Below are 22,171 nucleotides of genomic sequence, written 5' to 3' on the forward strand. Positions count from 1 at the left end.
AAATGTGTAAAATACAGAGGCAAAGCATGGAGCACTTCAGCCATTTGCTGGGTCTATTTGGTGATCCCTGCTTCAGAATCTTCAAGTACCGTATATCATGTGAAGCCGCTTCTTTTTCTGTTCATCAGCCTGACTGTGCCGTGATAGAAGAAAGCTTGACAACCTTCTTTTGCCTTGGCTACCACTGAGATTGCTCAAACACAATTATATTGCCTTCTCGGGGAGAATCTGCAAATAAAAACTTCTGAGAACCTTTAGCCAATGCAATAAAACACTGAAGCTTAAAATTAGCAATACTCAGTTTTTTATTGTGTCTGTAAAAATATGACTAACATACAGCTAGTGCCAATATGATTTTTGAAAAAAAATCAAAAGTTCATTTAGTGGTACCAATGTACATTATACATTAAAGTGGTAAGAAAAATACTGACATCCGACCTTATTAAACTTGTTCATGTTAAAATCATGTTGCATAAAGATTTTTAATTAGAAAACACATAAGTCACAAACGTAGACACTGCAGACAGCTCATGACAACATTCTCCTAAATAATAATAGCTGTGGAAGAACAAGTGATTTCACAGTTTAGCCTGACTTCATCTGGAACTATAAAATAGTTTCAAAGGAAGTGTACTATCCTAACCATATTTTGCTCTCTTGGGGCTCAACAAGATGGAATGCAGGAGTCCCAGAACTGGATCTTCCATGGTCTTTAATTTTCCTTCAGAACAGCTGTAGGAGTCTGCTATTTGGATCAGGGCTACAATGCTTTTTTTTTTGCTTGCTTTATTGACTCACCCCACATTTTCCCAGACAGAAGTCTCTCCCTCTCAGGTTGCCTGCCTTTTGTTTCCCTACTGGGGCTAAGAAGGCCTGCTTGTGCGCATCATTTCTATCCAAGAAACAGCACCAGGGTAACTTCTCCTGCCCCAAATCACCCTCACCCACTCTACCACTGGCTTTAAAAAAACTGAAAACATTGGAAGATCCAGTCATGGATCTCTTATGCTGGTCAGCTGAAGTTAAGGTGCACTTAAAATGCTAATCTGTCTTCAGACTGCTATGAAGGGGGGGGAATTGAATTCTTTACATTCTTTGAACTGACTGCAACATTAAAAGAATCCTGATTCTCTGACGAACAAGTTCATACATATGATATGAATGTAAGCTTGAATCCAGAATTGAGAATGTATACAATGGAATCTTAAAACCTGCAATAAAAATGTAAATAGTTTAACGCAAGTTCTGAGTTTATAGTTAAAAACTGTACACATATCAAAGCCTTCATGTATCCCCGAACTGGAGACTCTCCCTTCACACATGCACACACTCAAACACACACACACAAACAGTTAAAAGTCTAAGAGGTAGTGTATGAAAAACTAATAATCAGAATTTGACTTATATTGAAGCCCAGTACCATTCATATATAAAAATTAAAATTTATCCCGTTTCAACAAATTGATTTTAGATTTAGTAAAAACAAGGTAGTGATCAAAACTTCCCATCATGGCAACTGCATTATCATCCAATAATATGCAGTGCAGCCAGTCGTAATAGCAAAATGCAGGGAGACTTTTGCTTACCCTCCTGCTCTCTGGTGTTCATTGATTTTGTCAAATCCTTAATATTTAATTTTACTAGACATAAAACTGGTTCAAGCCAAGACTGTTTTATGCTCTACACACCTGTGCATATTATGCACTGTATACAGATTCTCTTTTTAAAAAAACAAAAGAATACACTCCTTAAACTCCATCCCAGCGTAAAAGCTATCTGCTTGAGGCTAGTAACCTAAGTAATAAAATTTGAAACAGTTCAACATAACATTTCCTTAAGTTTGTAGTTGCAGTATAATATGAAAGTGGTCATGCATATGACAGCAGTACAAGTACAAAAACAAAACCTGAAGTTGGTTAATGTTAAGCAGCACAATAACCCAATATGTTTGTTTCCACAATAAGTTAACATCCAAGTCTTACACTAATCTTTTGGTTTCCATGCTTCCAGCAAGCTAAGAGACCACTGTTTTCCTCATCTACAGTACAACATACCAAATCAAAATCCGTAGTAGGCTGAACACATTCAACCCTGATGAAAAGGTGTGCAATAAAATCACTGCATCTGTTTGCTGAATGCTTTCCTCACGTAAACAAATGAACTTCAATCACATTAATAACTGGGTATAAGCGCATGCCAGAAATATATAAATACAGAGATGTCCTTCATTAAGGGCTTGATAAAAAGACTGCTTTCTGTCTGACAGAAGGCTGTTAAAACAATTCCAGACAGATTTATGATCATACAACTTACTGTCTTTTATGGACGTCTTCACCTACAGAAGAGCATTCATCTCCTCAGCTATACACTGTATCAGTAGCACTTATGTTTGATTTAGATATACTGTAATTCAATGCAATTTGTAATTCAATCCATAACAGACGCAGCAGTATAAAATGCCATAAAATAAGAGCCAATTAAGGTATAAAAAGATTATTTTAAGACGCAGGTTATGGGCATAATCCACTTCTGCTGAAGTTAACTACTGGTTCCAGCAGGTTTGGATCATGTCAAACATTTCAGTATCACAGTTTCTCTCATTAAAAGGCAAATATACACAGCCATGCATGGTAGGATCAGACAAGCAACTTCATTGCTTTTACTGAGTCTAATCCACATGATGTGGCAATGGAAATTTATCCCCCCCCCCCAGTAGTAGATCACATACAGTCAAGAACTAAGAAAAAAAGAACACTCAGTGTCCGACACTTCAGCAACTGGTAATTCCCATCTTTTTGTAAATATTTAGTTCAATTTTATAACAACTGAAGTCAATCAACCCATTATCATTAAGCTTTTCATAATCTGCTGATTACACAAATGATTGTAACAGGAAAAGCTAAAAACGGCACTAAGCTCATGCCTAATTTGTTTCATTAACATTCTTATGCTCCAATAAGCTCCTCCAGGCTGGTTCTCACATGATTTCAAGAAAAAAAGAAAAAGAAATCACAACTATAATTGTGCAGATTTGTTTTGTGAATGACAGTGCACGCAACCAGACTAGACTGAAGGAGAACCCATGGACTGTGGAACTCCTTCTCAAAATCTCACAATTTGGTAAGTTCGCCGAAAGTTGGCAACAGAACACACCTGCATAATTTTTAGTCATAGGAGTACAATCCTACCTTGAAACTGTAAGAACCAGCTCATGTTCCAAAACATATTTATCAAACAGAGACACCAAAGGAAAGAGATACTGAAAATCACACTGTAAGTATCTCAACTCCATTCTGAAGGAAAGACAGCCACTGGAGTAGGGTAACTGAGAGGTATGTACTACAGCTGTACAGCCAAGTAAAAAAACTGGTATGGCCTCTTCATTTCAACCAAAAATCCATCAGTATAATTTCACAATGTTATGATAGTCCCATCTTCTTCTAAGGACTTTCGGTCCGAATCCTGCATTTCATACTCCATGTTAATGCTGCCCAAGGAACAATATAAGTTTGCTTCTCTAGAAGGAATAAAGCCATTTTGCATTGATTCATGATGGGCTTCGGAATGTGTCAGCGAATTCAGACTCTCACTGGAAGGAGCAGCTTTTGGAATTTGCTGGGGCTCACCATCATCCTCAATAATGATATCGTCTTCGTCACTGTCGTCCTCTTCTGGCTGGTAGAGCGGCACTGTACTTGGAGTGTAACTTGGAAGGCTGGTATCTGTAGACTGTCCTGAGCTTCCAGAAGTCCGGCTGTTCCTAACAACATTGTTTCTCTGGTTTGCTGGTCTCACAGTAATTATAAGATTACGACTGTTTGCAATCATCATATCTGTCACCTGATCAAGGCTCTTTCCTGAAACTTCTATACCATTCACCTCCAGGACCTCATCGTTGACTGCCAGTAGGCCCGTGCTTTGAGCCAGGCCTCCAGGAACAAGCCTGGATATGAAAATCCCAGGTACTTTCTCTAGCCCATGAGGAGTCACTCTGACACTGGAACCGTCCCGTATATAAAATCCTAGAGGTTTTTCAGTTCCATACTTATAAAGCCGCACTCTGCGATGTGTTTCTGGAAGAATGTCCACATCTATAATGGAAGACACAGGCCTGAAATCTTGTGGCATGCTGATTACAATGTGTGGCTTTTTCCTATGGTTATCTGGCCGCAATACATTTGATAAGACATTTTTCTTCCTTGTCATGGTGTCTGTTCCAAAGGCACTGTAGTCCGCATCTTCTGCAAAAATAGAAGCCCCATGTTAGTCATTTTTGACAGTGCAAAATGAAACCCAAACTCAATCCACCCCAAAATGTGCAATAAATAGTTTTCAGCATGCACTGTTTTTCTTCCTGTTTACCTGGTGTCTGCCTATTCTAAGGTCAAATTTGAAACAGCTAGAGAGCAAGGGTAGCAAACTATAGGTCACAAGCAGGGAGTATCTCGCAACTAGTTCATAAGGCAAGCATTTGTTTGTAAAAATGCATTTTCATATGCAACTAATGAAAAGACTGCATATGCCTGTACTTGGGTGTGTGTGTGTGTGTGTGTTAATGTTGATGCAGCCAACTCAATCTGGCACATGGCTGTAGATCAGAATGTCCTTGTTCTAAGATTTTTCTTTTTTAGCAGAAATGTTAAAAATTGAAAAAACACTACTCAAAAGCATTTTAAAGAACTGTCAATGGTTTAGAACATATGCACTAAGAATTCTTTACTTCAAATGTAATTATCTGTGTTGCATGTTTTTGTTCTGAAGTTTCAGTGCATTAGAATAAAAAGAATGAGGAAGGGCAAATAGCCAGTGGACCTACTACTGCCAGATCTCTGGAAAGTAGCCAGATGACCTGGTTTTAATCTCTTGAAAATGAATACCATTCCACCAGCTCCCTTCCCTGCCCCTCATTCAGAGTAGGTAAAATGACTGGCAACAGACTGAATAAGTAACATATTTTAATACAATGATACTCCTAGCACAGGGTTGCTCCCAAATGCCCTGGATTCAAGCTGAAAAGTCATGTTTAGGAGCTCTAATGCTCTGTGTGGAAAGTGCTAAATGGATGTTTGCAGGAGAACTAAAAATAATGGTTTGATGTTGACAAAGCCTTATTTGTATTCTTCAAATAATTAAATTTATATACCTATGACAACTATAGGCTATAGATCTTCACATTTTAAAAAGTACAAAAATCATAACACGGGAAAATCTCTCTTTGTAGCGTATAACCCTTCAGGATCAACTGAGCTCCTCATCCAAAGAATGACATTTCTTTGAACTCCTATTTGAGGAGTCCAGTACACAATGGTATAAGAGGCTAGCAATTCTATTCTTTTCAGCATGGTTTTAGAGGGGGAAGCTTGCTTCTCTTGGACATCTGCATTTCTTCTTTGTGGAGTCTGCAAAAAACTGACCACGCTGATGGTTCTTTTTTCGTGATCAGCTGATTTGTCTACAGTGTGTGTGTGTGTGTGGGGGGGTGTTGCATTTCTTAAAATCTGATTTTTAACTGTTTCTTCATTTCATACAGGCTGCCTGAATTCTTACAGTTCTTACTCACAGCAAACTGGTGAGAAAGTGTCAATGTTTGAGCCAGCGTGGAGTTGTGCTGGTTAGAATGCTGGACTAGGATCTGGGAGATCCAGCTTTAAAATCTCCACTGTCACAGAAACTTGCTAGGAGGCCTTGGAGCAGACACCCACCTACCCTCACAGGGTTATTTTGAGGATATAATGAGAGGCAAACGATGTAGGCCACTTTGGGTCCCCTTGGGCTAGAAAGCCACAGTATAAGTGAGATGAAATAAAATAAATACAACCTGCTTGCCACTCTGGCTGCATAGAGTAAATAACAAGCCCTCCTCCCAAGTCATGCATGTTCCCAGTAGAGCTTTAATGTGCAAGTCCAGCCAGCTTTCAAAACAGCACTGCTTTTCAAACCTTCAGGCAATAATTACTTTGTCTGCCAAAGTATTCAAAATGACACTAAAGATTCTGAGTCACGTTTGAAAGTGTGTACTCAGTTCATAAGAGGCTTAAATAACGTCCACTGGGTCTCCCCCTGCTGCATCATATAAAGGTCCAATAAGCTTTCCAACATCTGTGTCTGAACAGCACCTGAAATCTCACTGTTTGATTTCTAGGAGTGTAAAGATTCCTAAATTCTCGAAGAAAGGGGCTAAAAGCTTGCACCACCCAGCGGCTGCCCTTCTGGAGCCACCAATGGAAACAGCAGCAGCAGGAGACTGATATAGTGTGAACTGGGGTGAAGAGAAGAATGCTGTCAAGGGCTTCGCACTCAAAAAGCCAGATATAAATCAGTACAGAATACCTGTTTGGTTTTAATGTATTGTTTTCTGGCCTAAACCCATGTACGATTACGTAATAGGGCTTATTCCTAGATAAACATGCATAGGGTTGTAACTTTATTATGTATCATTGTTTAGAGTTGCCAAATGCATTATTTAGGACACAGAAGGGCCAACAATGGCAACAAGTTGGCCTTAACTCAATCAACTTTACCAATAAATCTACAAACAATTCTCAAAGGCTGATACTGTTCTGCTTTTACAATCCCAGCCAGTCAGATTAGGACATACACACCCCTTTACAAGGAACATGGTGGCAAGAATGAGAAAACCTGATAGATAATAAATATCAGTTACCATCAGAAAAGGCAAATTAATGAACCTGCAGAACTTGAAAGGCATATTGGTTCGTTTCACTATACAATACTTCTTAGCTCAAAGACAAGAGAGAATTAAATTTTAAAATACGAGGAATGGGCTTGACGATGTAAACTCCAGAGGTGTCTGGTTCTGTGTCAAATCAGTGAAGACAGATTAAGCCAAATATCTTGAGACAGAGATGTTCAATTGTAATGCTAGAGGCAGAAATGTTTGACAAAGCTTCAAGAAGTTGTTTCTACAACTACAAAAAGTAAATCTGCCAATTGGAAACTAAATTTATATTAAGATAATATCATGAGTGATCGTCAATGTTTACTTTTGTTAGTATTGTGTATTTTCTAATTAAAAATCTTTATGTAGTAAAGTTTTAATATGAACATGTTTAATAGACCAATCTCATCAGATCGCAGAGGCTAAAGCAGGGCTGGTCCTGGTTGGTATTTAGACAGGAGACCAAGGAATTCCTGGGTTGGGATGGAGAGGCAGGCAATGGCAAACCACCTCTGAATGTCTCTTGCCTTGAAAACACTACAGAATCAGCATAAGTTGGCTGCAACTTGACAGCACTTTCCACCACCACCAATTTTTGTGCAGAGGGCAAGTGTTTGACACTCCTCCCCGCCACTGAAATTATTTCACCCATGGGAAACTTCTGTTGCATCCCAGAGTCTTGCAAAAGGGAAATTTCTTCTTTTACTAATATGTTGGGTTTTAAAAGGGCACAACAGAGCCTTTCTCCATTCCCTCCCAAGCACTGGCTTCAAGAAAACCAGACGTTTACAATATTCTCCCATTGTCTGCTAACTTTCTATGGACGTTTAAAAACATGCATCTGAAATGCCTTGTATTTAAATTTAATATCACTTCCTCAAAAAAAAAAAACTTCAGCAAGTTTGGCTAGGTTTGTCAACTGTGGGTTGGAAAATTCCTGGAGACTTGGGAGTGAAGCCTATGGAAGTCAAAGTGTGGGGAAGCAAGGCACCTCAGTGATACAATGCCATGGAATCCACCCTCCAGTGCAGTCATTGTCTCCAGGGAAACTGATATCTGCAGTCCAGCCATTGGTTGTAATTCCAGGAGATCTCTGGGACCCACCTGGAGGTTGGCAATCCTAAGTTTGAGCCGACAGTTCTGTGTTCTGAAATGTGTTCTGAAGTGTACTTGACCCCTTTTTCAATAGGCCATTATATGTTTTCTTCTGTAAACTGTCTCTTTTGAATACAGCCTTCTTCTAAGACAAGCTACAGGGCAGTCAGGTCTGTTGGGTGGAGGTGGGAAGCAAAGCTATATTCAGCAACACTCAATTCCTGCACAGTCCTCATAAAGGGAAATGCCTGACCTTCCATTTATTTATTTCTGTAAATAGCCTGCCCTTTCCCATAGTGGGCTCAAGACGGATTCCAACATGGTAAAACAATTAAAACCAACAATCAAACAATTAAACAGTTGAACCGTTAAAACAGTTAAGAAATTAAAACAGTTAAGCCATTAGCTCAGAACTAATTCAAGGCAGCATGGATGGTGCGGACACATAAATTAAGACATACTTGTCACAGCTTAGGTGTCCAAAAGATATCAACTGTACTGGCCTAATTTTTAGCAATCAAGATGGCAATCAGTGCTGGGAGGCCAGTTAGATGACATAATAACACCTGATGCTGCTCACCTGAAGTAAGGAGCCTTTCTAGCAGATGGGAAGATGTCAGTAGCTTACCACCACTCTCATTACAGAAGCCATTTGAATCAAACTGGTAAAGGCAGTCATCATCAGTGAGCTGGAATACTAGTTTAGGGGGAGTTTTAAGAGTGAGAATTTGGGCAGCACAATGTGGCTCACCAGTCCTCATGTTGTGTGCCCATGCTCTACATGCATCTAATGAATTAGGCTCTAGCTCATGTACTAAACATTTAGGCTACCACAAAATTCCTACTTATTTTATCACAAACTATTAACGGGTAGATCCATGGGCACTCGTTCAAGAGTACTGCCAAATATAAAGATGGATGAAATTAAGCAGTAGTGGTCTTTCATTAATAATACAAGCAGGCTGCAGCTATTCCTGCTTCTCTGTCTCGCAAGTTGCACCAAGTTCCTCCCTCCCAAGAAACTTAAGAAAAAAGAAAACCGCAGTTCTCAAAAATGCACACATTCATCGGATTAAAGGGATGATCTGCAGTGCGGATGTGGCCTAGATTCCTAAGACTTAAAATTGGTTTGTACCCCAGTAGCAAAGCTAATGCTCAATTTAAATGTTTATATTCTTAATTTTTTAATAACAATTTGAATAAAGTCTTGGAAACTCATTAAACCAAAAAAATGTGAATATTTCCACTCAGCACTGTGAAATCGAAACCAGAGTTCTCTACATTTCTTATTATGAAATGAAAGGTACAAAGTGAGTACAAATGAAACAAGCTACTACTGAATGAATGTTTTGAGAACTATAACAAGGCAGTACTAGATGAGAGAATTTTTAACCCAGGTTAAAGTTGAAACAATGATTATAAAGTGTGTTTCCAGAGTTCAGCTTCAGCCCAGGTTGAAAGTTCACTGACTGCTTGCCTTGATGAATACCAGTTCTTCCTTCAATAACAGCATAACTGAAAAATCAAGGTAGCACAAAGAAAAAAATACTTGCATTTTAAACTTCTTTTATTCAGCATTTCGTTTAAGAAACAATTGGTAGTTTATACGAAACAGATTTTCATATTGTCAAATAACATGTACCTGAGCGATTTAACTCTGAAAGGCAGATAAAGTGCTTATCAGGAAGCAATTTTAAAAATGCAGCAGTGCACTTGAAACTGAGATGTAGTTATCCAAGTCAAGTGGCTTTCTTGTGCACATGTTCTGTTTCCAAGCAAAATGAAAGCAATGCAATGACTACACTGCTAGAGGTAGGATACAGTAGGTATAAACGATATATAAGGTAGCCTCGGAAATCAGGACCTATTTTATGAAGAAAAATGCCAGTTGAGCAACATCTGCTCTTCTAGAAAAAAAAGTAAAACTTAGAAGTTCACCTGCTATCCTGAGCTGTTCAAGGGGTATAAATCAACGGAAATAAACAAAATAAACAAACAACTATACTGGGCATCCCATGTTTTTAACTTTATTGCTTGGTGTTTTCCTTCAGTTCTAAGTAACCATATAACACACTTTGCTATGAACGACTATTCTGGGCAAAGCACTGGAACCAATCTGACACCTTGACAGTTTTATGGCATACATCAGATGTGCCACCTATATGGTTCCAAAGCACATTGGTTTAAAAACTGTGTCACAACTACATGTCAAAGCAAGAACGTGTGGGACATAAAAGTGATATTCACAAACTCAGCCTGGCAGCTTGACTGTTTAACCACTCAAAAGCACTTCAGTTCTTTAAAGCCATCTCTCTCAGCACAAAGGCACCATTGTTCTGACATAAACTAATCCGTTTACAACTGCAGAGAAAACCTTTTTGACAACAAACCATAAATGAGTGCTAACCATAAATAATGTGAATGCCTATACAGCACAAAGGTGAGCTGCTTTTAATTGGTGTACTTACTCACTGGTGTGAAACTGAGTCTACGTGCTGCCATGTGAGACCGATGAAGGAGGTGCTACCTAAAAGCTTTAATTGGACCGGTTCCTAGGACTGAATACACACCTTTATCATGCACAAAAATTTTTTGCAGCAAAATACAATTGTGTTCTTTTTGTCTTTTCTTGGTTACAGTTACTCAACTACTCAGAAAGCATGCGAAACATCCATTAGAAAGCATTGACCTTCGAACTCCATAGATTGAAAGTGATTATGTATACACCCATTTACATTGTGAAGAGTTTAAACACATAATGGTTATTCACTTGCAAAGCACAATCACTGCACTTGTTCCATAAATACTTCTTTATACTAACACTTCTAAACAAAAATTTAGAGCTCTCTTAAGACTGAGGGTTGGTCCTTTAAAACTAGCCACCTAATACCGCATGATGAATATGCAGAGTTTGAGAACCTCTGCTTTCAGGCTTAAACATTTTAACTAGAATTATATTCATACATTTAATATAACATTTTAATAAAGCAAACTAATTTCTAGGTTTTTCTCAAGGTTCCAGAATCCTGGACTTCCCAATATTTCCATTCTCCTCCACTCTTGAATGTATTCTTTACATGTATCAGCATCGTATATGTCTTGGCTTTTAAACTAGAATTGTCATACAACAGAGATTGGTACGAGAATCCTGTATCTTGCAACTGACTAGAAACAAATATTGTATAAACAGGTTATAGTAGCTGAGTTGGGAGTTCCAGCACTGATTCTAAATCTTTTCTAAATTCTCTCAGTGCAGAGTATTTTACTGAATGTAGTTAAAGCTAGCCCTCTGAATGCTAAATTTCAACAAGCATTTCATCTCAACACAGCAGATGATAACTTGTGTATAACTCCCCCTTCCAGTACTGTTTTATCATGAGGTCCAATTCTAGATAAAATTGACAAAGTCTAGCCATGACATTTCTAGCCAATTCAAACCCACAAAACACATATTTTAATGCACCAAACAATCCAATGCGACCAAGAAAATATCACAGCCTTACTGCATTTTCAACCTATACACCATAAGTACTAGATGTAGCTCTAAGAACAGAAGTGGGTGTTCAAATAATGCTCAATGAGGTACAAACTACATTTGTGTACAAACAAAGAATTGAAAGTATTTTCCCTGCAGTTTCTCTAGCTATCTTAGAAAACAGACTGGATTCAGATTTACCACCAACAGCATTAAAATTAAACATCACAGGGAACAAATTAGTTGAAGCCAAATTTTCACCATAATAAATTTCTCATGATTTAAGTAACTGAACAAGTATATTATGACATACTGGTTGTCGAACTCTCATCATTTAGAAACTATGGAAAGTCTAAGCTGAGGACTTCAATCTTTTTAGAATTTTGGGTTTTAAAAAAACAGAAGCATATTGTCTTCAACCTGTTTCTTATGTAATTAAGACAGGATAATTTATATAAGTATGGAACTCTGTACCTACAGCATGTCACAGAAAATGCTGAATGTACCATGTGCAGATTATCAGGTAAATGACTCACACAGACACTTAAGGTGTTCAAATGCACGTAATAATCCCAAACAAAGTGGCTTATCTGCTCCAGTCATATGGCTATTGAAAAGGTTTAGGCAGAATAGCTGAATCTGATATTATGGATCAATCTGCTTCAAGAGTTCTTACAATTTAGCATCTTATTTTTTTATGAATACAAAGTGACACGGAGAGCTGAAAAAGACAGCAGACATCAATTTTTAAAAAAGGGATATATGCACAATCTGCTCATGAAAGGATTTTGGCTCTTTCCCACTCCCCACCCCCCACAGCAGTCCCTTCTGACCTTAGAATAGCCAAGCAGGTGAGTGAGCTGCAGCAAGGAATCTGAAAGGGATGAAACTGCTCCCTCCTTTATCTTGTCTGCACAGCTCTTAAGAGGTAGAAGGCCTATTTCACTCCCTTCCCCCTCCTCACTGCAACCCACTGAACAGTGTGTCTATTATTCCACATGGCTTTTGCAGTCCCAGGAAAAACACTTTTCTGGGGTAAGAAAAGACTGCTGGTCTGTGTGTGGGGGGGAATGTAAGGAAGATCTGTGATCATCAGCATCTTCTGACAAATCCTGGTTCTAAATCCACTGTCTGTAGCAAAAATAGTATTACATGTTCTGCTGAATATGTCTTCAGAAAAATAAATGCTTTTTAATAATATAATTCCTAATTCACAACCATATTAGAGATAGACTGGCAGCAGTAGCATGCTCCTCTCTAATAACCATAAAATACCCTTTCTTCTTAATTGAGACCCCTGATGTTCAAGTTGTTTAAGAATGTAGGACACAGTATTAACGGCTATGTATATAGCTGCTGCTGGGATTTTTACCTGACAAATTTATTTGTGCTGATCCATCATTCACTGCCTGGGGATCCCAATACTATCTGTGGCCCATTTCATACAGCATACAACAGACCTAGGCTTGCTACCAAGCGTACACTGAAGCTGCAGTTAATATACATTTCAAAATTAGTTTAGAACATAAGAGAAGCCATGTTGGATCAGGCCAATGACCCATCCAGTCCAACAATGTGTCACACAGTGGCTAAAAAACCCAAGTGCCACCAGGAGTCCACCAATGGGGCTAGAAGCCCTCCCACTGTGCCCCCCTGCCCAAGCACCAAGAATACAGAGCATCACTGTCCCAGACAGAGAGTTCCAACAATACACTGTAGCTAATAGCCACTGATGGACCTCTGCTCCATAGGCTTATCCAATCCCCTCTTGAAGCTGGCTATGCTTGTAGCCACCACCTCCTGTGGCAGTGCATTCCACGTGTTAATCACCCTTTGGGTGAAGAAGTACTTCCTTTTATCAGTTCTAAGCATTTTAACCTTTCTACAGGTGCTTTGGAAAGATGTTGGCTTCCCTCTGGCTTTATATACTAATACGAAATGCACCAAATGCTGGGAGTATGGCTATGAAAAGGGTTGAGCCAAAGGATAAGTGTGTCAGCTTCCCAGCTGGCTTTGACTAATCTTTCTTTCCCTTACCCTCTACCTCCCTCTGCTCTGTTCCTCATCACATCTGCCTCTGTTCCTAATCCCAACTCTTGCATTGTCATACAATTGTGTTTCCAGACAGTAGCTATGATGACTGTTGTTCACCTTTCTATGTCCATATTAATTCTTGATCCCTTGCTTACAAGACTGTTGAGTATGATATTTCGTCCCATTGGGAAAAGCATGCTATTCAGTTCCGAACACGTGTTTGGTGTATGGAGGGGGGGGCTCTCTTTCCCAAGTGAAAAACTGCAAGTTTCCAAGTTACCTTTCCTTCTCTCTCTTACAGGCAGTACCTCTCCTACTTAAGCCAGTGAAATGGTTCTGGAGCAGAAACTAGTCAGCTAAGACATTGCAGAAGCGCACTGAAAAAGTATTTTTATGGAGAATACAGAGGGCAGCAGCTGGTAAGGAGTGTTGAAATCAAATGTTTTCATATAGAGCCTAAAACAGTAGAAGTTTACATATCATTTGAAGTTAAGAAACATTTCTTCCTAAGGATTCTTTAATGTATTCCTGGCAGTTCCCCAATTTGCTCTTTTCTGTGCAGTGCAGGAAATGCAATGAGATGGAACACAACACCACAACATTGTCTGGTCACAGGATACATTTTTACTGGAGAGAAATTACATAAACAATTCACCACCAGGAATACTTAAAATTATGCCACTCTCCTTATCCTTCAATTAAGTGTGACCTCAGCAAAGATCAGAGGGCAGGGGGAGGAACAGATCTGATATTGAAGTACAGGATTACTTTGAACTACACAAAACAACTGCTTTGACTTAACTATGTCAGGACAATGCTTAGCTCACTGAAGGTTCTGCTACTAGACACTTACCTTTTCGTTGAATGAAAATTCTTAGCAAAGGATTAGCTGTAGAAACTGCTTTATGGTAATTGTCATCATTGTTGATAGGCAAGAGATCTCCATGAATGTCTGTATAACCAACTAAAACATCGATGTTGGGTATCTTGTGCACATGTTGCAGTAATCCATAAAACTCCTCAAATTTACCAGGCTTGGACCTTTCCAGAGAAAAGCGACGGAATTCTGCACCAAACTGCAATAAAATAAAATTTCAACATTGAAAGACAGGCTCAGAGACTGAAGTCTATAGTTTTATTCATGCAAATCCATACACTGCTGTACTGTTAGGTGGTCTTCCTTCCTTACCACATAGTTTGAAATCCAGGCCATTAATGTAACAGAAATGTCAAAGGTACTCCATTTCTTTTGCTAAGGCAGCATGACCCTAGATCAGAAGATATTGTTCGGTTATTTGTGCAGTAAGGTGCCTACTCGGGGACCCTTAAAGGAGCAGATACTAAGCCTTATCTTTGACACATAAAATCTTAAAAGGGTAATGAGAAGAGACTTAAGCTATTTTATATACTTATAATTGTAGCCAGCTCTATCCTAATGGCTATGGAGGAAGGGAATAACAAATCCAACACAGCCGCTTAATAAGAATGTTATTTTCAAATGTGTGTACTCAACAGCATTAATTTTTCTACCCAACTGATTATTTGCTTATACTAGGAAAGCTCATGCAGAAGGAGAACTCAACAGGAGATTCATATGACTGACATCCTCCTGTCATGTTTAATCCTAGTAGGTGAAGTCTGCCAGAATTTTAAAGCCACAAGAGTCATAACTCTATCACAACTCCAGAGAAGTAGCCGTTTTAGTCCATTGTAGCAAAACAAAACAAATGAGCTTTGACTCTCAAAACTCATGCTGGAATAAATGCTGTTAGTCTTTAGGTGCCACAGGTCTTCTGATTTGTTATCATTCTATCAACCAACCTTCTGAATCCAAATACTCAAGCCAAGATAACTCAAGTTACAAAAGAGACTAGTGTAACTTCCTAATGATTCAAAGCAACACCCCAATCCTGCATTTCTAGAATGAGTTTACAGAACTCCATGGGAATGCACTGTGCCAAGCTATTGTATGACCAAGCAGAACCTTGATTTAGAGTATCAGAAGCTAAGATGAGTAATCACATATAAAAAACAAAACAAAAACAACCTTTTCAAACTGGTGATGGCTGGCTAAACTGATACATCTAAAAGCTTTGCCGAACATCTCCATCATGTCTACTTTTTATTCCTTCCCACAGTACATAATATAATCTGTAGAAACAACTAAGTGTTGTGGCACCTTCGGCTCATAATGAATTCGCAGTATACGCTTTTGTAAACTGGAGTCCACTGCATGCTTCTGACAAAGTGAACTCTGGCTCACAAAAGCTAGTGCTGCAATAAGGTTGTTAGTCATTTTAAGATGACTCAACATTTTTACAGTATCTGCACAAATACAAGACAAGTTTTTCCCCACAGGCAGGTCATTAAAAAGAGGGGGTTGTCTTAAATTTGCATACACAGTTATGTCCAATAATAATACTGTTTTTACATGTAACATTTTTAAAGGGGATCATCATAGTTGGAAGCATCCTTACTTTCAAGTAAATAATATGGTATTTTGGCTGCAGCCAGCAAACACAGCTACTTCTCCCAGGTACAGCCTGTATAACACAGCAGTAAATAGGAGCATTAATTACTGGCAATTTAACATTTACTTAGGCAGGCAATCTTAACATGATTACTTTAAGCCTCAATGCACAGACAGACTTAAGGGATCTGGGTTAAATCTTATACCCTGAAATAAGTGTGCTTCATCTGTAAACTGCTCAGTAGTAGCTAACAGTACCAGTTCTCAAGAGCCATTTTTTTTAAACTTTAAGATGGAAGTTGCATAACAGTTTTGCTAAACTATCTACAACTTATTGATGAAAGTCAAAAGAGACAAAACAACTCCAATTAACTTCTTGGCAATTAAGGCAGAGAGGAAACAACTCCCACAAACCTGGCATTTACAGTAATGTGCCACTTACAAACTACTATGACAGTATCTGTTCACGCCCATTTTGCCTGTGTGTTTCTCAGTAACTTCCAGGATTACAAAATTACCATTTTAATTTGTATTTTGGTCACAAAACCATAAAAAGCAGTTCTTTACAGCTCAGTCCATCACATATACTTAACATGACAGAAAGAGAACTTAAAATTAGCCACAGCACTCCACCCTTGCCTAAGTGTCCTTATTTAAATATAAGGAATTTACTGTAAATAGCTTTGTTCTACATACAACACTGCTAACATTATGCTGCAAAGGAGTAGAACATATGAGTCATTCTGTTTTTTTTTCACCTCCATGCATCACAAAGTAAATAAAGCTGCCAAAGTAACGTTGTTCACATTAAGAAGGGAATTATAGTGTTGGCATAAATTTATATTTACTATTCACTTGCAATTTTTAAATTGAAGGGAGATTGTTCTGTTAAGCAAAATCCAATCCTGTTTTCTCAGTGTTAATTAACTGTACCTAAACTAAATCCAGTATAATAGTTTGCAATCAATATAATACAAAGAAATACAGAGTGAGAACTGGGCAATTCAGATTGACCAGAGCAGTCAAAAACATTTTTGCTTTAGCATGAGAAGGGGGTGGTGACAACCTGAGAAAATGGATTAGGGCCTTTCTGGCTTGAGTTTATCTTTAGTGCCATTCTTCTGCTAGCCTGGTCCAGTCTTATCCTGTCTTATATATTGAAAGAGGTGCAGATATAGAAGGTGAGAGAATTCTGTCTTGGTGTTTTCCCCTTCCCTGCTCACAAACCAGACAGTATTTCTTTCAGATATAGTCATCCATATTTTGAACAAAATTATTGTTAAAAGCTAAAAGATCAAGCAATGGTAAGGCGTTGTTGCTGCAGAAGCAGCCATGTTGTTTGTCCTGGCCACCTGTCTTAATTTTTAAAGAGACTAAATAAGCTTTCCCACACTTTAGTGGTATAATTTGCTGTACTCCGCTCTGAGCCCCCAATGGGGAATGGGCGGAACATAAATAAACAAATAATAAATAATAATAATGGAAAGCACCTCTAAAAATTAACTGTATCAAAAGTTCATAAAACACAAGCAAGCATGTTGTGCCAAATCATATCACTGGTATCTGCAACCCAGTGTCCTCCTAGCAGAAAACTGCTGTTTTGAGCACTGGCAAAATGAGATACATCCCACCCACCCTCACAACACAGAGAGAAGCACTACTTCTAACTCTCTGGATTCCTAGCAACAACTACACACCTTCCACATTATAACTAATCTGGTAAGTATGTTAGATCAGAAGAGCTACTTGCTAGGTGAGCATCAGTGGTCACTTAAGCCTTATAAATTAAAAGACTTCCCATTTCATCAATGAGAAAAGTGTAACTAATCAATTATAAGCCTGCAAACCTTAACATACGGAAAGTGACCGTGTTGTAAACGGTGGCTGGTCCTAACAGTTTTATTTTACAACTTATGTCACAGATCTAGGCAAGCCCTTACCTGGATAGCCCAGGCTAACCAGATCTTGTCAGAAGTTAAAAAGGGATGGCCCTGGCTGTTATTTCAATGGCTGATCACCAAGGAATACCATGGTCATCACATGGAGCCAGGCAATGGCAAGCCACCTCAAAAAACCTTAAGAGCCCTGCTGGATCATATCAATGGTCCATCTAGTCCAGCAATCTGTCTCACACAGTGGCCAACCAGTTATTCTGAAAGGCCAACAACAGGGCATAAAGGCTTTCCCCCAAAGTTGCCCCCAGCTCTGAGATTCAGAGGTTTAGTGCCTCTCAATGTGGAGGTTCCCTTCCGTCACCATGGCTAGTAGCCATGTTAGACTGTTGCCCTGAAAACCCTATAGGGTTGCCATAAATCATCTATGACTGGATGACAACAACAAAAATAGACAAAGGAAAAAGGTATAACAAGCATGAGGGAAACAGGGTTTATTTTATATGAAACTGTGAGTAATGAGTAATAAATGGTTTTAGGGACCACTTCATTTAGGAATGAGGGAGGATGCTCTTCCTTGCATTCCTAAATGTGTCATCTTCAAGATGATTTTAAGTACGTATAAAGCTTAGAAAATTACTACTATGCTAAGCAATGAGAACAGTGGTTTTGTTGTAGGTGTTTAAGAATAATGGTAAACACAAGAGCAAAACAGTATAATGAGACATATCTGCACACAGTTAACAATTAGCATTAAATTAGTGGTAAAAATCTCTCGTTATAACCACAATTTGAGATAAGACACATCCTGTTGTTTATAAGCCATTGGTGCACCATAACTCATCTGTTTAATTTGTGGCTTGATTGTACAAATAATGAAAGGGCACTTTAATCTATAACAGAGTATATCAGGGTGTGCTCACTGACATAATAAGGTTCTAAAATCACCCCAGGGTAAGTATTTTCTATGAACACAGCTGGCCTACATTATTTTGCTAAATTACAGGGGCTCTGAAAAGTCCACAAATATTTGTGTTGTCAAGCAACCTAAGATTCTCCAAAGGTTATCCTCACCATATAATATACCTCTTTAACCTCCATCTATAGTTAAGTATCTCTCCAACTAGAAAGGTCACAATCTGAGAAGTGTCAAGATTAGCAAAAGAGTTACAACTGAATTACCTTAATAATTTAGGGGGTGCAGAAAACAAAAAAGGTACTTCATTTGCTGAAAGGGGCATCTTCTTTATCTTCAAAGAATTTGATGCAAGTGTTTAACAAACTCAACTGTGACTTGCACAGACCTATTAGAAATGAACACTGCCCCCCATACAATTGTTTATGATTACTGATAGTGGCTTTTGATGTTCTAGCACATCAACTTTCATAGGAAGTACCGCATCAGTAACAATTGTGTCATGCCACAGGACATTATGTTAATGTATAAAAGAAAGAAAGAAACAACACTCAAGCAATATCAATACAATGGAGGCTTCGAATGAATACCTCCCCAGACAAACCAGATCTGTAACAAGCCCCTAAAACCTCCTTTTAAAGGCGATGTTCTAACACTGGAACAGTACTGCAGTCCTAAGCTCTGCTCACAACCTGAGTTCGATCCCCAGCAGTAGCTGGGTTTTCAGGTAGCCGGCTCAAGGTTGACTCAGCCTTCCATCCTTCTGAGGTCGGTAAAATGAGTACCCAGCTTGCTGGGGGGAAAGTGTAGATGACTGGGGAAGGCAATGGCAAACCACCCCATAAAAAGACTGTCGTGAAAACATTGTGAAAGCAACATCACCCCAGAGTCGGAAACCACTTGTGCTTGCACAGGGGACCTTTCCTTTTCCTCTAACACTGGACAAAACTTACTTGAGAAACAGTGACAGCCATATTTGTCAAGTATTGACGGAAATACAGTTGCCTGTCCAACAAATGTTGTATTTCCCTTTTTACCTCTAATTGCCCCTTTTGTGGCTCATGATCTGCCACTGTGGTTTGAGATCCTCCTGAGGCAGGACAAAAATACATGTCTACACTAGGTACTAAGGTCACCCGGCCCGACAACTGATGTAACTGGGGGGGGAAGTGAATCAACTCAGAAAGTCAGACAGGTAAACTCCTTCACAATTGGTTCATGCCAATTATGAATAACTAACACCTTTCCTTCTTTAGTCATCCACTACATATTTTTGGAAGCATGACAGAAATTTGATCTTTTACTAACTTGCAGTCACACCACCTGTAAATATAACAGCACTACTAATTGATAAGTCATGGGCATTAAGTGATTTTGCAATAACCAAGTTCCTTTCAGTACGTATCTTTAATGTATCTTCACTCAAATTCATTACTCAACTTTATTCTAGAAGCAAACTACCACCGTGCTCTCAAAGTCAAGGTCCTTCCGACATTTAATCCCAAAATAAATGCTTCATATTAAGGCCATGAGAAAAAAAAAATCAAGGCCATCACAAGGCATTTGGGTTCGCTGAACAAAAAAGAGCTACTATATGAACATTCATCTCCCCCCTCCATTAAGTGAGACAGTGAACAAAGTTGGCACTACTTCTCCTCCTTACTATATAATCATTCTCATTTCCCCCATCCATGCTTAGAGTTCCTAGAAGAAAGGACACAGAACTCCAAATTGAACTGTGGTCTCTGGCTTTGTCCTAAGAACTTTGCTATATCCAAAAGCAAACAGGAACCTTGTGGCACCTTAGGGACTAAAAAATACTTGATTCCATTATAAGCTTTCATGAAACAAATTGTGTTTGGGTAAAAATATATATTTTTAAAGAGTCACAATTTTTGTTTCCTGCTGGAATAGCGTCCCACACACATATGCTCAAAGGCATATCACCCGGACCCACTTATGGGAACCTGTATATTTACTACTCAAAACAGGTAGTGAGTCTGAGCCCCAGAGTCCATAAACACGGCTACCTTTCTAGAGTTATTTCTATATCCAGTTAAAAATGTGGGTGGGTACAGCTGGCCAACTGGCTGAGGCTACTAGCCCGTGAATGAGAGGCACTCCACAAATGCTCAGAGGCATTTTGCAGGCGTACTTCTTCCCTACAGAAAACAGGCAGCAATGTCAAGCCTTACATTAAATGACCCCACTCTACAAAAATCCTCTCACGTCTCCGCCCAGCACACCCTCCATAGCCCACCTAGAGTATGAAATGCGAGTAGTTCCTTCCTGCTATGAGCCCCTCGCCATACAAACCGAATCCCTCTCAGAGATCAGACCTAAGTTCGAATCCCTCCGCCGCCTTTTGCCGGAGCCCAAGCAGGGTCTCACCTTGCTCTTCACTTCCATAGTGCCGAGGCCGCGGCTTCCGCCACCGCCGCCTCGCTGGACCCGGTTCATGCCGTGGGCGAGCCCTCCGCTCGCTCCGTGATGGTGATGCGACAGGATAAGAACGGACGGCGGCGGCTCCGAGCGCGGCCACCCCTCAGCCGTAAGCTGCCGCCTCCCGCCTCTGTCTGAGCCGCCGTCGCAGCGAGCCCGACCTCGGAGAGCCAGCCAAGGAAGACGGGGGAGGGGCCACTGCCCAGCTGCCTCCTCCTGGCACCTGCAGCCCCAGCGGAAAGGGGAGAGAACGCCGCACGCATGCGCGAAGCCAAGCCCCGCTCGCGGAACCGGAGGAGGGAAAGCCCCGGCGCACCTGCAGAGCCACCGCGCATGCGCACCTGTCGCTTCGCTCGAAGGAGGAAGGAAAGCAGCACCTGCTGTGTTGCTGACAGGAGCGGCGGGCGGCGCGCATGCGCCTAGTAAAGGAATACCTGCTGGGCTGGATTCCACAGAAAGGGATGGGGGAGGCGCATGCGCACCTCGTGAGTGGGTTTTCATAGGAGTTTACCCAAGGTCTGGGTGGAGGCTGGTTGCTTGTGAAATCTCCCTCTCCCTGGGATTTAGTAGAGGAGAGAGACTTATTGGCATCTTGTTGTAGAGTTATTATACTTGTACTATTCCAGTAGAAAAACAGGAGAATAATTATTTCTAGCCCAATAGGAGAATAATAATTGTTTCACTCTGTTATACTAATAGTGTAGATGACTGGGGAAGGCAATGGCAAACCTCCCAGTAAAAAGTCTGCCATGAAAACGTTTTGAAAGCAACGTCACCCCTGTTGCGTCTGGAGTTCATTCCGGAAAGTACAGCACAGCACACCTGTGGGCAGTGCGTGGAAGGGACGAACGCAGCCCGCCTATGACGATCAGCGGCGGGAAGTTTAACTGGCCAGGACTGAACCTGACTAAGAAGAAGGTTGTTCCAGGAAATGTATATAACAGGGGACCCGGCCCTGCCATGTCTTTGTGATGTACTCGCTAATAAAGCATGTTGCCATCTGAACGTCTCTGACTTCAGTACATTACACTGGCAATGAAGGTGGGATTCCGGTGAGCAGAGAGCAGCCTACAGTGCTCTGAGCTCTACTTCTTCCACAGCCGAGGCCATGGCTATTGCTCCCAGACAAACCCTACAGACATTCAACATCACCTGGCCCAACTTATGG

At 40.0% G+C, this 22,171-nt stretch overlaps 1 protein-coding gene across 1 annotated transcript; it reads right to left on the bottom strand.

Moving 5' to 3' along the window:
- Positions 1-287: 287 nt before the first annotated feature.
- Positions 288-21,417, bottom strand: PARD6B (par-6 family cell polarity regulator beta). Its single transcript, XM_060230797.1, has 3 exons — positions 20,953-21,417; positions 14,137-14,359; positions 288-4,241 (listed from the first exon to the last, which is right to left on the bottom strand). Exons 1-3 carry the CDS (start codon positions 21,019-21,021, stop codon positions 3,412-3,414), a joined length of 1,122 nt encoding a protein of 373 aa, XP_060086780.1. The 5' UTR covers positions 21,022-21,417; the 3' UTR covers positions 288-3,411.
- Between the last annotated feature and the right edge of the window lie 754 nt (positions 21,418-22,171).

This window comes from Heteronotia binoei, chromosome 2 (genome assembly GCF_032191835.1).
Source record: "Heteronotia binoei isolate CCM8104 ecotype False Entrance Well chromosome 2, APGP_CSIRO_Hbin_v1, whole genome shotgun sequence".
Taxonomy (NCBI): Eukaryota; Metazoa; Chordata; class Lepidosauria; order Squamata; family Gekkonidae; genus Heteronotia; species Heteronotia binoei.